The sequence below is a fragment of the Hyperolius riggenbachi genome, chromosome 3, assembly GCF_040937935.1.
Source record: "Hyperolius riggenbachi isolate aHypRig1 chromosome 3, aHypRig1.pri, whole genome shotgun sequence".
Lineage (NCBI taxonomy): Eukaryota > Metazoa > Chordata > Amphibia > Anura > Hyperoliidae > Hyperolius > Hyperolius riggenbachi.
In genome coordinates, this window is record NC_090648.1 from 259,747,356 (window position 1) to 259,766,547 (window position 19,192).

At 44.6% G+C, this 19,192-nt stretch overlaps 1 protein-coding gene across 1 annotated transcript in view; it reads left to right on the top strand.

The window, feature by feature from the left end:
- FAM185A (family with sequence similarity 185 member A) overlaps nucleotides 1-19,192 on the top strand; it is an 85,360-nt gene that overhangs the window by 50,587 nt on the left and 15,581 nt on the right. Inside the window, exon 3 of the mRNA XM_068273628.1 lies at nucleotides 9,597-9,735. Within this exon, the coding sequence (XP_068129729.1) occupies nucleotides 9,597-9,735 (139 nt within the window). The remainder of the gene's footprint in view (nucleotides 1-9,596; nucleotides 9,736-19,192) is intronic.

A 19,192-nucleotide genomic window follows, 5' to 3' on the forward strand; every position in this document is an offset into this window, starting at 1 on the left:
CCCCCCCCTTTTCTCCTCACCAACAGAGCTCTCTGTTGGTGGGGTCTGATCGCTCCAAAGTTGTTTTTATTTTTTATATATAAATATTTCTTTTATTTTTGAATAAAAATTGCCTTTTTAAATTTTCTTTCCCCTGCTCCCTCCCTCTCCCCCGCCAGCCAATCAAGGTGATCAGCTGTTATAGGCTTCAGCCTATGACAGCGGATCACCCCCGAGCTTATGGAGGGGACAGTAGAGTAGTTAAAGAAAACCTGTACTGAGAAAAAGCTCCCCTGGGGGGTACTCACCTGGGATGGGGGAAGCCTCCGGATCCTATTGAGGCTTCCCCGTCCTCCTCGGTCCCACGGCGGCGGAGATAAAGCTCCCCGAACAGCGGGGATGTAAATATTCACCTTTCCAGCGCAGGCGCAGTATCTGCTCTCCGCCTCGGAGATAGGCGTAAATAGCCGATCGCTGTCGGGCCGCTTTACTGCGCAGGCGCAAGTCGTCTGCGCAGTAGAGCGGACACGACGGATATCGGCTATTTTCGCCTATCTCCGTGCGGAAAGCCGCAACAGTGCCCCCACTGGAGCCAGGGAAGGTAAATAAATCAGAGCTTGTCAGGCTTGTCGAGGGAGGATTCCGGGACGCTTCGGGGGAGCCAGCGCTGGATTGCCTGCAGCTACAGGGGAGGGGAAGCCTCATTGGGACCCTGAGGCTTCCCCCTCCCGAGGTGAGTACCCCCCAGGGGAACTTTTTTGTGTTACAGGTTCTCTTTAAATTTGTTTGGCTTCCAAATGCCCCAGATCACTGTCCAGTTATTTTTTGTCAATTAGAGCGCAGGAGATTTGGTTGCAGCTGGCACCACCATAGATCATAATAGGAATTGCGGCTATAGCGGCGCACAGTGAGTAACTTTAGCGCGTCAGAAGACGGAGCTGAAGTTACTTTTAAAACACTGTAATTTGGCTGCCAGCAATTGCTGGAGCGTACGAGAGGAATCGGCACAGGAGACTTGGGCGCAGGATACTGCCTTGGGCGCAGGATACTGCCTGTATGGCTTATCCTGCTCCTGCACAAGTTCCCATTGATTTTAAATACCATTCCCCCTCCAGGCCGCCATGGATGGTAGGGAATGAATTAATTTGGCTTCCAAACAATTTATAGTGTTTTACCAGTAACTTCAGCTCCGTCTTCTGACGGCGCTGAAGTTATTCACTGTTGCGCCCAAGTGTCCTGCGCTGGAATGGCAGTGTTCGATAGCTGGAAGCCAAATGACATCATTCCTCACCATGCACGTGGACCTGGAGGGGGAATGGTAATGAACGCCGCCGGGACTTGTGCAGGAGCAGGGTAAGCCGTATATCGTCTGTATCCTGCGCCCAAGTCTCCCGGCGGCAATTTCTCTTGTACGCATGCTAGAAAACAAGTCCAATCCATAGAAGCCTCACTTTGCAGCTTACTGGACTCAAAGGACTTGCTTTGTGGTATGAAAGACCTTCATAGGTGTTGCAAAATCCATGTTAACAGTTCAGAGCTGTTTTGGCAGCACAAATGGGACCTATACAATATAAGGCAGGTGGTTTTAATGTTTTGGTGAACATTTACTTCTTGTTGTGGATAATGATTCAGTATGATAGTAGCTCCTTTATTTCATTTGGGAATGTTTAATGTTTATTTGGAAGTCATATGGTAGTAATCATCTCATTTGTACACATGTGTACTGAAGTTACCCTTCCTTCTTACAAACCCACTTGAGTCATGCTTGAAGAGCGCTCATTGGAGAGGTTGTGAACATGACACCAGGCCACGTCTGTTTGCAGTTTTAATTCTGCATCTTGGTAATGATGCTAATGCTTGATCAAAGTGTATGCATTTCTGTGTCCTTAACAGTTCGGGAGGGATAGATTATTTAAAATTAAAGCACACTGTACTGCCAAACCATCTGCATTTAGAAGCTGTTATTAATAGCGTTGATGCATGACTTCACCCTAAAAATAACTAGATTGCAAAGCAATTTTCCCACTGGCACCTAATGTGGTTAAAAAATAAAAAAAAATTGGCAATGAGTGCTCTGCAGTATTTGGGAAATGTTTTATTTCTGGAAAATGATCCTGTGAACTGGTCAAAAGGGCAGCATGTGCGCTGTAGTGTGCTCTGTAACAGAACGGATTTTGCCAATGCTTCATATACCATTTTTTTTTTAATCTCTCTAAATAATGGTCAGTACTTCCAATACTGCTGAGAATTAAATTTTAAGCTGTAGCTAGCTAATATCAGCCCATCGAAAAAAGAAGGGAACACCGAAAGCCCAATATAGTGTAGTATGTACAAATTTACAATAATGGGTAACGAGAGGTATATAAATGAATATACTCACAAGTCAGGGTTACCGTAAAGGTAACCACTGTATAGGCAGGTGAGGAGATTAGACCTGTCCTCACTCAGGATTAAGATGTCGCTCTCTGTAGATAGGGAGAAGAAAAGGGGGATTCAACCCCTCCACCGGGAGTGGATGCTGATATTGTAAGGAGAACAGAGTAGCCAAAAGAATAAAATGTATTAAAAGCTTTAAAATTCCTCGGGAGGTGGTGGTGGACTCATCTCCCCGAAGTAGACATAATACCATCAATTTTAATACAAACAAGTTTATTTATATACTCCAATAAACAGTGTAAGCGTTTTGCAGGTATATTCCCGCTTCAGGCAATAACAAATAGGAGTACACACAGTACAGTCTCAAGGTCACAGAGGCGCTTATCGTGACCTTGAGACTGTACTGGGTGTACTCCTATTATTGCCTGAAGGAGCGGGAATATACCCGCGAAACGCGTTGCACTGCTTATTACATAGTTACATAGTTATTTTGGTTTAAAAAAGACATACGTCCATCGAGTTCAACCAGTATAAAGTACAACACCAGCCTGCTCCCTCACATATCCATGTTGATCCAGAGGAAGGCGAAAAAACTCTTACAAGGCATGGTCCAATTAGCCCGAAAAGGGAAAAATTCCTTCCCGACTCCAGGTAGCAATCAGATAAAATCCCTGGATCAACATCATTAGGCATTACCTAGTAATTGTAGCCATGGATGTCTTTCAATGCAAGGAAAGCATCTAAGCCCCCTTTAAATGCAGGTATAGAGTTTGCCATAACTACTTCCTGTGGCAATGCATTCCACATCTTAATCACTCTTACTGTAAAGAACCCTTTCCTAAATAAATGGCTAAAACGTTTTTCCTCCATGCGCAGATCATGTCCTCTAGTCCTTTGAGAAGGCCTAGGGACAAAAAGCTCATCTGCCAAGCTATTATATTGCCCTCTGATGTATTTATACATGTTAATTAAATCCCCTCTAAGGCGTCTTTTCTCTAGACTAAATAAACCCAGTTTATCTAACCTTTCTTGATAAGTGAGACCTTCCATCCCACGTATCAATTTTGTTGCTCGTCTCTGCATCTGCTCTAAAACTGCAATATCTTTTTTGTAATGTGGTGCCCAGAACTGAATTCCATATTCCAGATGTGGCCTTACTAGAGAGTTAAACAGGGGCAATATTATGCTAGCATCTCAAGTTTTTATTTCCCTTTTAACCACCCTGGCGTTCTATTAAGATCGCCAGGGCAGCTGCGGGAGGGTTTTTTTTAAATAAAAAAAAAACTATTTCATGCAGCCAACTGAAAGTTGGCTGCATGAAAGCCCACTAGAGGGCACTCCGGAGGCGTTCTTCCGATCGCCTCCGGCGCCCAGAATAAACAAGGAAGGCCGCAATGAGCGGCCTTCCTTGTTTTGCTTAGATCATCGCCATAGCGACGAGCGGAGTGACGTCATGGACGCCAGCCGACGTCCTGACGTCAGCCGCCTCCGATCCAGCCCTTAGCGCTGGCCGGAACATTTTGTTCCGGCTACGCTGGGCTCAGGCGGCTGGGGGGACCCTCTTTCGCCGCTGCTCGCGGCGGATCGCCGCAGAGCGGCGGCGATCAGGCAGCACACGCGGCTGGCAAAGTGCCGGCTGCGTGTGCTGCACTTTATTTGATGAAAATCGGCCCAGCAGGGCCTGAGCGGCAGCCTCCGGCGGTGATGGACGAGCTGAGCTCGTCCATACCGCCAGGCTGGTTAATGCATCCCAAAATTTTGTTAGCTTTAGCTGCAGCTGCTTGGCATTGAGTACGATTATTTAACTTGTTTTCAATGAGTACTCCTAAGTCCTTCTCCAAGTTTGATGTCCCCAACTGTATCCCATTTATTTTGTATGGTGCTAGACCATTAGTACGTCCAAAATGCATGACTTTACATTTGTCAACATTGAATTTCATCTGCCATGTATGTGCCCATATAGCCATCCTATCCAGATCCTGTTGCAATATGACACTATCTTCCTGAGAGTTGATGATTCTGCACAATTTTGTATCATCTGCAAAAATAGCAACATTGCTCACTACTGCATCTACTAGGTCATTAATAAATAAATTGAAGAGCACTGGACCCTGAACAGACCCCTGTGGGACCCCACTGCTAACAGTCTCCCATTTTGAGTACGATCCATTGACCACAACTCTTTGTTTTCTGTCCATTAGCCAGTTCCCTATCCATGAACACAGACTCTTCCCCAGTCCGTGCATCCTCAACTTTTGCACCAGACTTTTGTGGGGAACAGTGTCGAAGGCCTTTGCAAAGTCCAAGTATATCACATCTACAGCATTCCCAATATCCATATTAGCATTCACTACCTCATAAAAGCTGAGCATGTTAGTCAAACAGGACCTGTCTTTAGTAAACCCATGTTGATGCTGAGAAATAAGATTATTAACTACTATGAAGTCATGTATAGTATCTCTTAGTAACCCCTCAAATAGTTTGCATACAACTGATGTTAAGCTTACAGGTCTATAATTTCCTGGATCTGATTTTTTGCCCTTTTTAAATAATGGGAAAACGTGGGCTGTACGCCAATCCACTGGGACTCTGCCAGTTGCAAGAGAGTCACAAAAGATAAGATAAAGGGGTTTATCTATAACTGAACTTAATTCCCTTAGGACCCGAGGATGCATGCCATCCGGGCCAGGTGCCTTGTCTGTAGTTTGCAACAGTGCTGTTTCTTTTGTGAAGACAGAAGCAAAGAAAGCATTTAATAACTCTGCCTTACCTTGGTCATCCACCATGGAGTTCCCACCCTCATCCTTTAGGAGTCCTATACAGTCAACCTTTTCTTTTTTTAGAGTTAATGTACTTGTAATACTTTTTTGGGTTAGATTTAATATCCTTAGCGATTTGTTTTTCAGCTTCAATCTTTGCCTGCCTGATTTATTTTTTACAATTTTTATTGCGCTCCTTATAATTGCTTAGTGCAGCCTCGGTCCCCTCCTGTTTTAAGACCTTATAGGCATTCTTTTTCCTCTTCATTTTATCTTTAACCTTTCTATTCATCCATAGAGGCCTTTTTTTATTCCTAGATATTTTGATTCCATATGGGATATACATACTACAATATTGACTGAGTATAAGTTTAAAAGCTTGCCATTTCCCTACAGTGTCTTTCCCTTGTAGTACATTATCCCAGGTCACCAAACTTAGTGCCTGCCTAATTTGATTGAACTTTGCTTTTCTAAAATTCATAGTTTTAGTGGTCCCACTGCCCCGTGGCCTATCAGTCACCAGATCAAACGTTATCATGTTGTGATCACTATTTCCCAAATGTTCTTGAACCTGCACATTTGATACATTATCTGGTCTATTAGAAATGATCAGATCCAGTAACGCATTCCCCCTAGTTGGTTCAGTTACCATTTGAGTCAAGTAATTGTCCTGTAGTGCTGCCAGAAATCTGCTGCTTTTACCAGAATGGGTAGCCTCAATACTCCAGTCAATGTCTGGAAAGTTGAAGTCGCCCATAATTATGACCTCATTTTTACTTGCAGCTTTTTCAATCTGCTGTAGTAATCGCAGTTCTGCAGCTTCATTAATAAGAGGTGGCCTGTAGCATACCCCAATAAGCAATTGGCAACTTTTATTTCCACCATGAATATTTACGCAAACGGACTCCACATCTTCGCAATCTTCCTCCATCTCATCGTTGAGGACAGCTTTAAGAGAATTCTTAACAAAGAGACAAACCCCTCCACCTTTTTTCCCTGTTCTATCCCTCCTAAACACATTGTATCCTTTTAAATTAGCTATCCAGTCATGGCTTTCATCCATCCATGTCTCGGTTATTCCCACAATGTCATAGCCTTTGTCATTCAGAATGAACTCTAGTTCGTCTATTTTATTTGCAAGGCTCCGAGCATTGGTTACCATGCACTTTATATTTTTACCGCCACATTTACCAATTTTGTTTACATGAAATGGGCTACTTGAATTTTTACCAACCTCCTTAATCTTTACACTGTCCCCACCCCCCTCTCCACCCCCCATAATGTTAGGTTCCCACTGTCTTTTTACCTCATCTTGTCTACGTATTGAGACTTTATCCTCCCGCCTCCCCCCAGATCCTAGTATAAAATCTCCTCCAACCGTTTAGCCATCTTCTCCCCCAATGCAGCTGCACCCTCCCCATTAAGGTGCAGCCCATCCCTGCTGTAGAACCTGTAGCCGACTGCAAAGTCTGCCCAGTTCTCCAGGAACCCAAACCCTTCCTTCCTACACCAATTTCTCAGCCACTTATTTAACTCCCTAAGCTCCCTCTGTCTCTCAGATGTAGCACGTGGCACTGGCAGTATTTCAGAAAACACCACCTTGGAGGTCCTTGCTTTAAGTTTATCTCCAAGTACCTGAAAATCATTTTTGAGGACCTTCCATCTCCCACTAACTTTGTCATTGGTGCCAATGTGTACCATGACAGCCGGGTCTTCCCCAGCCCCACCCAGTAATCTGTCAATTCTTTCCGCTACATGCCGAACCCGAGCACCCGGGAGGCAACAGACTGTACGGCATTCACGGTTTCTTCGACAGATTACCCTATCTGTGCGCCTAATAATTGAATCCCCTACCACCAGTACCTGTCTAGCCTTAGCTGCACTCCTATTCCCTTTCTTGTTACAGCAGTCTGCCCCTTGGTTGCTAAGGAGCACATCCTGCTGCAGCATTGCTACTCCTGAATCATCCTCCCCAATATTACGCAAACAAGTATACTTATTAGTGAGGGACAACTCAGGACTAGCCTCCCTGCCACTTTTTCCCCTACCCCTTCTAACTGTGACCCAACTAGCGGCTGCCTCTGCTTCTTGGTCCGGCTGTACTCCACCCTCCTCATCTTTAATGGTTCCATCCAGTGTCTGGATCGTGAGATCCAAGCTCTTCTCCATGTTGTGTATGCTTCTCAGTGTTGCGAGATGCTTATTTAGCTCTGCGACTTCCGCCTCTAACTGAGCAACCCGCACACACCCAGGGCAACAGTAAACACCCTCAATCCTCTGATCAAGGCATGCATACATGTTGCAGGATGTACACTGTACAGCATAGTCCAACATGATGACTTTTGTGTGGGAAAAAATTATTTAAAGTAAACTGTGGCGGTAAAAGATGAAACGGGAGAGTGAGTGTAGCTGGGGAGGAGGAAAGGGAGAGTAAGTGAAGTTGGGGAGTGAGTGAAGTTGGGGGGGAGGAGGAGGAGGGGAGGAGGAGGGGCGGGAGGAGTGGAGGTGGAGTGAGTGAAGTTGGGGTGGAGTCCTCAAAATTTAAAGACTACACCACAACATGCCTAGCACATTGTAACCAATGCAAAAAAACGCAATATTGGTTGAAGTTTGTTTTTTTTTTTTTTAAGTCCTTACCTGCTTCCTCTCCCTTCTCTCTTTGTGCCTGTGTTGTAACGCCTGTTTTTAACGCCTATGCCACTTTTGTCGAAGCCACTTAGTGAGCAAGCTCAGTACTGAGTCCTGAAGCTGACCCAATACCTCCTGTTACAGCTAGTCCCTCCCCCCTAGCTAATTGCCTGCTGCAAAGCAAACTAGAGGGAAAAGAAAAAAAAAATTGTACTTTTAAAAACTGACACCACTTGCTACTTAATATCAGATGAACCACAATAGACAATCCACCAGATATCGCAGCAGCAAAAAACAATATACAAACAGCAATGTAATATAAATAGTGCTCACAATTCCCAGCAGTGAAGTGAAGCAGCCCTCCACCAAGATTAGGGCCTTGGCCTACACTTCCTGTTTAATTTAACACCTGTGTTGCAGCTAGTCCCTCCCCCTAGCTAATTGCCTGCTGCAAAGCAAACTAAAGGGAAAAGAAAATTTTTTTTGGAGTATATAAATAAACTTGTTTGCATTAAAATTGACGGTATTATGTCTACTTCGGGGAGATGAGTCCACCACCGCCTCCCGAGGAATTGTAAAGCTTTTAATACATTATATTCTTTTGGCACCTCTGTTCTCCTGACAATATCAGCCCATCAGGTGTGTGTGTGTGTGTGTGTGTGTGTGTGTAGAATATGGGGGTGACCAAGGAGTGTAGAAGAGCCAGGGAGGCATAGAATGTGAGTGGGAAGATGTGGATAGAATGGAGGAATATTGCAATGGTTGTTAATTGGGGGGGGGGGGGTGGAAGAGGGGTAATGAAGATGGTCATAATGGCGTTGAGATAGGGAGGAGGGATGAACAGGGGTGTAGACCTAGCATGGAGGTAATAGTGGTATAATGGATAATATACATAGTCTGTGGTGAGACAATACACTGTGGGTGGGTGGGTAGATGAGAGGAGATTTGGTAGGAGAAATCTGGGATGGACCGGTAGGTGATGCAATGACAGAAGTATAGAGGAGCAGTGAACAGTAAAGTGAGGTTGAGAAGAGGCAATTCCGTTGGGTAGGAGTATAGATGGAGGAGACTGGGAGAGGTGACATAGTAGATGAGGATCAGAAAATTGCACTACAAGGTGAATAGGTGGGTGTCGAGAGGTGACATGGGACGGGTTTGTGCGGACAGATAGATTTGGTGTGTAGAGTGACAGTACAAATGCAATCTAAAATTCGGCATGCTGGTTTCTCATGAGCTGCAATTAACAGGGCTTAGGCCCAGCTAATTCCCTTCCCTGTGCAACAATTAAAAGAAAAAAATGCGTGTGTGTGTGTGGGGGGGGGGGGGGGAGGGTAGGTTATTGTTTTTGTTCTGTATGAAATGGAGTTAATGGGGGCTGTACCATAGCTTTGCATTGTGCTAATATAAAAAAAAAATGGAAAGTGCACAGTTCGGCTGTCCTAGTAAATGTCAGATTTACATATTACCTTGGCAGCCTACAGTATGTCTATGGAGCTCCTAATAGTTTTTACTTGGCTACCTTTTGATTATGGCGTTCTCATCCTATGCTATTCCCTAATGCCTGGTAAAACTAGGACAGGATGGAAGTGTCAGCAGACAGGAATATCTGTGTTGTGATGGGAACAGAAGGCTTATGCTCCATTTAAAATCTGATGGTGGGGAGGAGGCATGGAAAACAGTTTGTATTGTGCTGAAGGGGTGATTAAATCGTAAGAGTGGCTAAACAGAAAAATACAAATATGGGCATACAATAATTGCACATTGGCGTATTTGAATTATGCTTAGACCTGCTTGACAAGATTCATGCTGTAAAACCTGTAAAATGTTCATTACGTTTTTTGTTTTGTGTTACAGACTGTCAATATTGAGAAACTATTAGGTACATCTGTTAATATCTCCACAGAAAATGGTCAGCTGAAAGCCAAATACCTGTATGCAGCATCTTCATCGATGTCTTCAGCTGCTGGAGATATAATAGTAGGAAGTGCTCATGGTAAGTGATTTATTATGAAAAGAAAAGGAAATGTATTTTCCAAATGATGTGTCTATATAAATAGGTGCAGGTCAGTTTTCAACAACAAAACATTTGTAAAGCTCTTTTCTCCCGTAGGACCCAAAGCACTTAAGCTTGTCTCAGATCAGTACATAGTGATGTGTACAGGGGAACAGTAATGTGGTCATAAATTCCAGACTAAACGGGTGGCTTTTCAGTTTTCATTTAAACGTATCCAGGGTTAGAGCTGAATTGATTAAGTTTGGCAAGGCATTCCACAGGGTAGGGGCAGCATGACAGAAAGATCTGACTCCAAAGGTTTTTAGTTGGACTCTAGGGATGGCCAAGTTATTGGATCTTTTTGATCTGAGGTTGTGGGTGGTGTTATGCAGTTGCACCAAATCCTTCAGGTATCCGAGGCTTAGGTTGTGTAGTGATTTGAATCTTGACATACCAATTTTGAAAGGGATTTTCCATTTTATGGGTAGTCGGTGTAGTAAGCAAAGGACTGGTGTTCTGTGTTAATGGTGGGGTTGGCTTGTTAGCAGCATTATTCTGTTATAGCTGCAGGCAGTGTAGGTCTTTATTTGGAAGGCCCGCATAGAGGGCATTGCCATGGTCCAGCCATGATAACTACATTAAATTTGTATTGTTAATAGTCATTATATGTTTAAAGGAAAACAGAGACCAATAAAGTTTTATACATACCTGGGGCTTCGTCCAGCCCCATGCGCACGGATAGCTCCCATGACGCCGTCCTCTGCTGCCTGCAACTCAGCTATTGGGACCCGTTAGTTCTGCCAGACACAGCCAGTCTGCGCAAAGGAAGTGAGCCCTCTACGTATCTCGCCGGCGGAGTGATACATTGAGAGTGCACATTCTCTTGCGCAGACTGGCAGCGACTGGCAAAACTAACGGGGCCCAATACCGGAGCATATTTTGCAACATAGAACAGTGCTGTACAAGTCTCTTTATAAGTTCGATATTAAACATACAGGTAGCCCCCGACTTACGAACGCCGGACTTACGAACGACTCGCCGATACAAAATCGCAATGACATAATTTCCAAGTGGGGGGAGAAGGGGCTGCAAACTTCCCCCAAGTGCCCACACAGCAGCGTTGGACTCCCCTTCGAACCAAGTCCAACACTGTCTGTCCTCCTCTCTCCGTCTCTCGCTCCCTATGTAACATACAGGAAGCGGTGCTGTACGTGGCTAGAGGGGAACAAGAGGCGGAGTGGCTAGAAGGAAATCGCTGGACTTGTGCTGCAAGGTGAGTCCAGAAGGTGCAAAGCAAAAGCACAGAGTGGGTACAGTGGCAAAGGGGGCAAAGCGGAGGTACAAACGGAGGCACAGAGGGTGCAAAACCGAGGCACAAAGAAGGTACAGAGGGGCAAAACAGAGGCACAGTAAGGGACATAGAGGGGCACAGAGGGGGTCAAACGGACTCAGGAGAAGCAAAAACAGGCTCAGAGGGACACTGGAGGCAAAGGGGACAGAGGTGGCACAACATTCCAACTTAAGAATAGATTCAGGTTAATAACGAACCTAGGAGTAGGAACCCCTCTTTTTAAGTCTTTCTGAACACCTACTGTAGGTGTTCAGAAAGATTTAAAAAGAGGGGTTCCTACTCTGTACTGCTAAATACTCATGCAGGAAGATTGAAATCTAGGCAGTATGAACTCCAAAATTGCCGTAGTAGTAGATACATTTTTACGGTCAATATTGGAAATTCATATGGTCTGCTCAGTGAAATGAGAATAGGTAGTCCCCTTTTAACGAATGAGATAGTGACTGTAGGTTCGTTATTAACCTGAATCCATTCTTAAGCTGGAATGTTGTGCCACCTCTGTCCCCTTTGCCTCCAGTGTCCCTCTCTGTGCCTGTTTTTGGTTCTCCTGAGTGTGACAAACATGCAAAAGAATAAGAAATCAGGAAGGGGGCAAATAGTTTTTCACATCACTGTATACACCTATAAACAAGTAATTCAAGTTGGCTGGTAAAGTCTCATTTTGGAGTTTCTACTTGGAAACTTTAAAATGGTTAAGAATTACTGTATATTAAAGGGAACCTTAACTGGCGAGGAAAAATAAATTCACTTACCTGGGGGCTTTCCCAAGCCTCCTGCAGCTGTCCGGTGCCCGCGCCGGTCCTTCGGTGCCCTCCGGTCTCCCTCCGCCGCAAGTTTCGTTTTCGGACGACTGCCAGTCGTCCTCGGGCCTCTTCCGCATTCCTCGTCGTAAACTGCAGTAAAGCGCGTCCACATGACGCGTTTGGCGTCATGCACATGACACGTTTGGCGTCATGCGGACGCGCTTTACTGCAGTTTACAACGAGGAATGCGGAAGAGGCCCGAGGACGACTGGCAGTCGTCCGAAAACAAAACTTAGCGGCGGAGGGAGACCGGAGGGCACCGAAGGACCGGCGCGGGCACCGGACGGCTGCAGGAGGCTTGGGAAAGCCCCCAGGTAAGTGAATTAATTTTTCCTCGCCAGTTAAGGTTCCCTTTAAGTGTACCTGAGATGAAAGGCTTTTTTACTTACCTGGGGCTTCTTCCATCCCCCAGTAGTTAGTCGACTCAGTTGATGTTCTGATCCCATCTCCCATGGAGCTGTCATCCCCGTTAAGTCCGCAACACCGGCACAGTGCAGTCTTGGCCTTGTGCACCCCTGAGCGAGAGCTTCCTTACCCAGGAACGTTCTGTGTATGTGCTGTTTGTTAAAGCTGTAGCTGCGCTTGCATAGAAAGCTACTGGACCACTGTATTGTGATAGAGGAGGCACGCAGCTGTCAACAGCACATGTGCAGTGGCCCACTACCCAGCTTAATTACAGACTTCACAGGACAACAGCAGATTGGACTGGAAGGACTTTGAGGGAGCTGACAGACTGCAGGGGGCTAAAGGAAGCCCCAGGTAAGTTGACATCCTTTCCTCACATTCATCTCAGGTTTAAAGTACAGTTGAAGTGAGACGAATAAGGAGGCTGACGTGTATTTTGTTTTTAAACAATGCAAATTGCCTGGCTGTCCTGCTGATCATCCGCCTCTACTTTTAGCCATAGACCCTGAACACAGATGCAGATCAAATGTTTGACTGCATTAGCTAAATGCTTGTTTTGCAATTCGACACTATTGCAGCCAAAGCGATCAGCAGGACTGTCAGGCAACTGGTATTATTTAAAAGCAAATAAATATGATGGCCTTCATATGCCTCTCACTTCAGAAATACTTTTAAACGCAGTAAGTCACTAAAATAACTTTTGCTATCAATTCTTTCAATTTGTAACACTAGGCTGAGATTTTTTTTTTTTTTTTTTTTGTGGAGTTTCACTTTCATTTATGGACTTAATTGAATGTATATATTATTTAGAGGTCAATAAACTTTATCTGAAAAGCCTGTTTTACAGAATTCATATACACACCCCTTCATTGGGCCTCCCTGAGTTCTTGAGTTTTTCATTTTATCCCAATAGTCCCTGAAGTAATCAGAGCGCAGCTAGAGTATAAATATAGATTTTTGGCTTCAGCAACTATTTTAGGCAGAAACTTGATTCCAAAATGTTGAATGTTTGAAAGCAGTGTTAAGATGTTTGTAACATGAAAACATGATCAGTTTAACTTTTTTCTAGTCTTGCTTATCTTCAGAAATATCTTGTCAAACTAGAAGTAAGCGCATTGCTAAATCTCTAAATACTCCTCATTGTGTGAACATGTTTCCCCTGGATTTTCGGAGCAGTGCTTTTCAGCGCTGCTAGATTTGGGCGCAGCCATAGACTAGAATAGGAATTACTTGTATCGGGCTCTAAGTAAGTAACGTCGGCTCCGTCAGAAGACTGAGCCGAAGTTGCTTTTAAAACACTATAATTCGGCCTCCAGCAATCGCTGGAAGCCGAATTATTTCATTCTCCCCCATCCATGGCGGCCTGGAGGGGAATAGTAAATAATACGGCCAGGATCAGCCATATACCGACTGTATCCTGCGCCCATGTCTACCGGCGCTGAATTTATATGTATGCTGGATTTTTTCCTTAGGTTTAAAAGCTTTTTTGAAAAAAACTAGTCTGTCTGTTTTTAATACAAAACAATATATTTACATAAATGGAAGTATGGTTAGCTTCCAGAACTAATTACTTAAAGGATACCACAACCGAATGGTTGTGGTAAAATTGACTGCAGCACTGTGTAGGGTATAAGGAGTACATACCTTTCGTGCCTCCAGCCCCCCTCCGTCTGCCGCTGTTCTTAGTTTATAAATGCCGGTGTCCGGCGACTTTCCTGACCCTTACCCCGGATAGTGCGAGGCTCAGAAGCACGCTGTCCCCTTTCTGCCGGAAACCAGCATTTATAAACTAAGAACAGCGGCAGACGGAGGGGGGCTGGAGGCACGGAAGGTATGTACTCCTTATACCCTACACAGTGCTGCAGTCAATTTTACCACAACCGTTCGGTTGTGGTATCCTTTAAGGTATTCTCCTAATACATGCCAAAAGCTGCACTACTTTAATTAATATGGCATTTCCTGCTGGTGGACAACTCTATACCTAACTTGGTCAAAAGCAAATGTATATGATTCACAGTGTATGGACACGGACACTGAAGGTTATGTTGGGTGCAATTAACACTTCCTGGTGGATGATGCCACCAATTTAAGATCATAAAAACTGTATGAGTGGGCACTCAGTATTCGTATACATTTATTGAAGTATTTCAGCCACAATACCAATGCTTCGGGATCACCTTGCGGTCCCTTTTAAAGAGAAGTTAGCCTCCATATCTAACCTACACCCTACGGTGGACCTACCTAACAATACTAAAATACTATTGGACAGCGCAGTTGGTTACAGTGATGTGGTGGTCCCAGCGGGATGGATGAAATCTGGTAGTAAGTGAAGCTGTACTCTTGGAGTGTTATGAAAGGCTTACAGATCTGTTTTTAGTAGTAAAAAAAAAATAACCAAATCTAACCCTCTCAATGAGAACACCTGTAATGCTGGGAATACACAATTAGATTTTTTAGCAGATTTACTGTCCGATCGATTTTCTGATCGTTTTTCTGCTCGATTTCTGTTCTTCTATGAGAAATCGATAAAAAAAAATTAGATGGATGGTTCGATAATTTCCAACCTGTCCGATCTGATTTTCAATTATCTCATGGTGTATTCCCAGCATTAGTGTGGCTGATGGTCAAACAAACTGTAGACTCTCCTGACATTTGGTCCCCCTCCACTCCATTATGGAGTAATCCTAATCTGTTGCAGCATTCAATTATTCCTGATCTGATAATCTGGGAAGCTGCTTACCTTTGATCTGAAGAGCGCACACTCTCTTCCTAGCAGCATGTTCTTCAAGTTGTTTTCCTTGACCACAAGAAATACAATTGAGCAAAGAAAATAGAAAACTTAGTGGTCCAAAGAAAGAAGATAGATTAGAGAACTCCTATTCTGTGATAATCTCTGCAAAAAATATATCAATAAATGTCATTTTTTTTTCCATAGAATTTATTATACTCCCCTTCACATTCATCTTATGGATGCCGCTAAAGACAAATGTTGCACTAAATGTCATGTTGGGACAGGATCATACCATCACCTGATGTGAGAATGCCTAGCGATCAAAATATTGAAATTCAAGTTATTAATGGCCTGATAGCTCTCGCCAATAACCCTACCCCTGAACTTAATAGAGCCTGCCACTCTTGAATGGTATTAAAACCTTCTGGTGGTGAGGTAAGATTTTACAATGGGCAAACATCAACTAAAGAAGTTCTATTCAGGAAAGTTGCTCTTTGATTCTAGCCAGTGTTGCTGAAAGTGGACCTGAACACTTCCACAGGACTGAAGGAAATCATAGAGAAATGCACCCTGTGTGTATTTAGAGAGTTTAGCCTGTCTAATTCCTCCTCATTTGTGTCTAATCACAAGTTGTAATTTTACCTCTCCCCATGACTGCCATGGCAGAGGTAGCAGATACACTCATTTGAAAGCACAGGCTGTTAACAATATGTCTGCTTCCTTGAATCAGGAAGTAGAAACAGTGCAGATTGATTTTAGGAATTGTATCAGCTGTAGCAAATATTTTTTATTTAAAGGTGGTTATGCTATTGTGTATCTTTTAGAGCAGAGAGGACTTCCTCTAAATAATAAATGATACATATAAAAAAGTAAAGTAATTTTTCCCATATTTTAAAGCCCCTTCCTTCTACCCACAAGGACTTCTTAATAGTTGATTCCGTTGTTTTTTGTTTTTTTTATCAGACTAAAATAATTACAGGCCATGGAATTTTATAATGGGAAACTTCAGTTGGGAAGAGAGGAGAAATAAAACATTTTGGATAGTTTCCTTGATAGTTTCCTTGTTCTGTAGATATCCAGCTGTGTGCATCCAGCAGCTGTGCAGTCATAGCCGATAATGACCTTACAAAGCACCATGTGCTCTTCTCACCCTGCAATTAGCATTATAGCATTAGGTGACCTTGAGGAAAGGGTAAAAGAGCCTTGAAGGCAATCATGTTGGAGATGGCTGAAAGATGTGTGAATTAGTGTTCATGTGATTCTCATGCAGTTACTGGCAACATTATCCTAGAGTTATTTAAAAGGAGAATAAAGCTGGCCATACACTGGCCCGATTTGCCGCCGTTTCGACAGCAGATTCGATCACTGGGATCGAATCTGCTGCCAATCGTTCGCGCTACACGCCGAATTTCTTTCCATTTTGTCCGATCGCTCCGTGCGGAAAATTACCGTTGATCGCCCGCGGGTAGGGAGCGTGTCGCTAGCGGCGTTTGAGTGCCCCACGACCGACGCAATAGAGCGGCAATACATTACCTGCTCCGCCGGCGCGACTACCCCCGGTCACCGATGCTCCGTGTCCGCGCTGGTCTCCGGCATGCTTCAGTTCCTCCTGCCCAGCAGGAAGTTAAAACAGTAGAGGGCGCTCTACTGTTTAAACTTCCTGTCGGGCAGGAAGAAGTAAAGCATGCTGGACCTGGAGACCAGAGCGGAGACGGAGCAGCGGTGACCTGGGGACTGGAGTCGCGCCGGCGGAGCAGGTAATGTATGCGGGGGGGGGGGGGGGGGGGCAGCACCACCTCCACCACCACAACAGATTGTGAACGGTTTCAGGCTGAAATCGGTTCACAATCTGTTTGCAGTAAAGGTAGCCATACGATCCCTCTCTGATCAGATTCGATCAGAGAGGGATCTATCTGTTGGTCGATTCTGATGGCAAATCGACCAGTGTATGGCTACCTTAACTGTTTCTTTAGATGTATTATTTTTTAGTATTTATATAGCTGTGACCTGCAACTGCAAGCACTTAGGCCTCGTTTCCATCTATGCGCTTCTGTCTGCTTCTGTCCGCTTTTCAGCAACATGTATCAATCTGTAACATTGATGTGCTGATAAAAAGCGGACAGAAGCGGATAGAAGCGCACTAAGTGGAAACAAGGCCTTAACTAGTAGTTCACAAACCCTTCGACCTGGAGAGCTTTTTAATGTAAAAATATTGCGAACTAACCTTCCACTAAGGGAGGTTCGTAAATGATGGAAGCGAAATGTGGGAGACAGTGAATTAACTTGCCTTGCAAGGAATGTTTCATAGCCCCTGTCTCTACCAGGGCATCCACTTTGCATCTGTCAATTCCACAATGTCCAGTGCGTCCCCGTCCACTGGTGCATCCTGGGGGATCTAGTCATTACTATGACGTCTGAAAAGGCCTCAGGGCAGTCACAGAACCCCCCCCCCCCCCCTTCCTTACCAGCACATCTCCTGGGGGAGCCTGTGCTGGAAGGGCGGGACAGAGGACAACTGGGAATGCCTCAGTAAGATCCATAGGCTTTCCCCTCCCAACACCATCTGTCTAAAAATACTGCATGCGCACCTTGAAAAACTGTGTTGTCTCCGCTCTATGCATGTTTATCAAGGACTTCCTCACCAACAGAACGCAATTAGTCAAACTAGGCAGCTGCTCCTCCTGTGTAAGAACCCCCAGCACAGGTTCCCTGCAAGGGTGTGTATTGTCTCCGATCCTGTTCTCCCTGTACACATACAGCTGTACTTTATCTACCAACTCTGTCAAGGTCATCAAATTTGCAGATGATACCCCCTCCATGGCCTCATCAACGAAAGTAGGGAGCATGCATATTGCAGAAATGAAGCAAATCTGTAATGGTGAAAAGAAAACATGCTGGTCCTAAACACATAAAAAACTGTTGAATTGACTATATAATTCAGAAGGTGCCCACCCACACTCAACCCAGCCTTCATTGAAGGCACTGGGGTCTCCAGGGTACTAAGCGTTTGGTTCCTAGTCACTATCGTCACAAACGACCTGAGATAGGGGGTCAACGCCATCAAAACACAAAAAGAGGCTCAGCAAAGGTTGCTTTTACTGAGACAACTGAGAAATGTTGGAATGCCACGGTAGCTGCTTACCAGCTTCTACACTGCCACTATTGAATCTATCCTCTGCTCCTCTGATATTGTCTGGTACTCAGACACAACCACAAGCAACAGGCTCAAACTTCAAAGAGTAATTAACGCTGCAGAAAGGACCATCGGGGCGCTGCTGCCACTGCTGGGCCTCCTCTACACATCGAGAATGCGGTCCAAGGCCAATGCATGACCCCTCCCATCCCAGCAGCAGGTTTTTCTTTTTCAACCTGCTCCCATCAGGTCACTGCTACAGGACCATCCCCACCAAAACCTCCAGGCACAGGAACACCCAACCCCCGCCCCCCCTCCACCCCCACAACAGTCATCTCCTGAACTCAAGCCCACTTCCAAACAACACCTTCTAGCCACACTTAACTCTCTGGAATCCTTGCACTATTGAACCCATGCCTTAATTTCTATGTGTGTGTCTTCAATGTTCTTTAGCATTGTCAGTTATTTGCACTTTTACATATGACTGAATGCCATGTGTACCACAAGCAATTTGGTGTGCGATAACTGTTGTACTTTGCGAATAAAGTTGATTCTGATGAAAGTGTGAATAGGGTCTGTGAATTGAGTAAGAGAAGACTAGCTTCATTAGGGAGGGTGGTGAAGTTTAGGTGTGAAAAAAGGATAACCTGAAGGTACTAGGTTAAGGTCAGGTATTCAAAATTGTTTTTAGTGACGTAGTAGTTTAAGATTAGGCACTATGGCTATCCGCATGCGGAAATGCGTAAAACAGCTGACTTTACCGACCTCTTAGCAAAAGTCAGCATTCGTAAAGGCTCTTTCCGCATGAAAAAATGACACTACCGAGCAGAGCGATAAATCACCGCCTTGTGCGGTGATTATCGGAACAAATGTAGCAAAATGTTAATTCAAAAAGATCACCGCAAGCGGTGTGAGGTCGGGAAGTACCGCTCCCTCTGATGTAGCGATACCAATGTAAGTGGAGACACACAGACCTCCCAGGCAGCTGCAGCAGAGCGGAACACGGAGAAATGTATCAACTCAGCAGCTTCCGT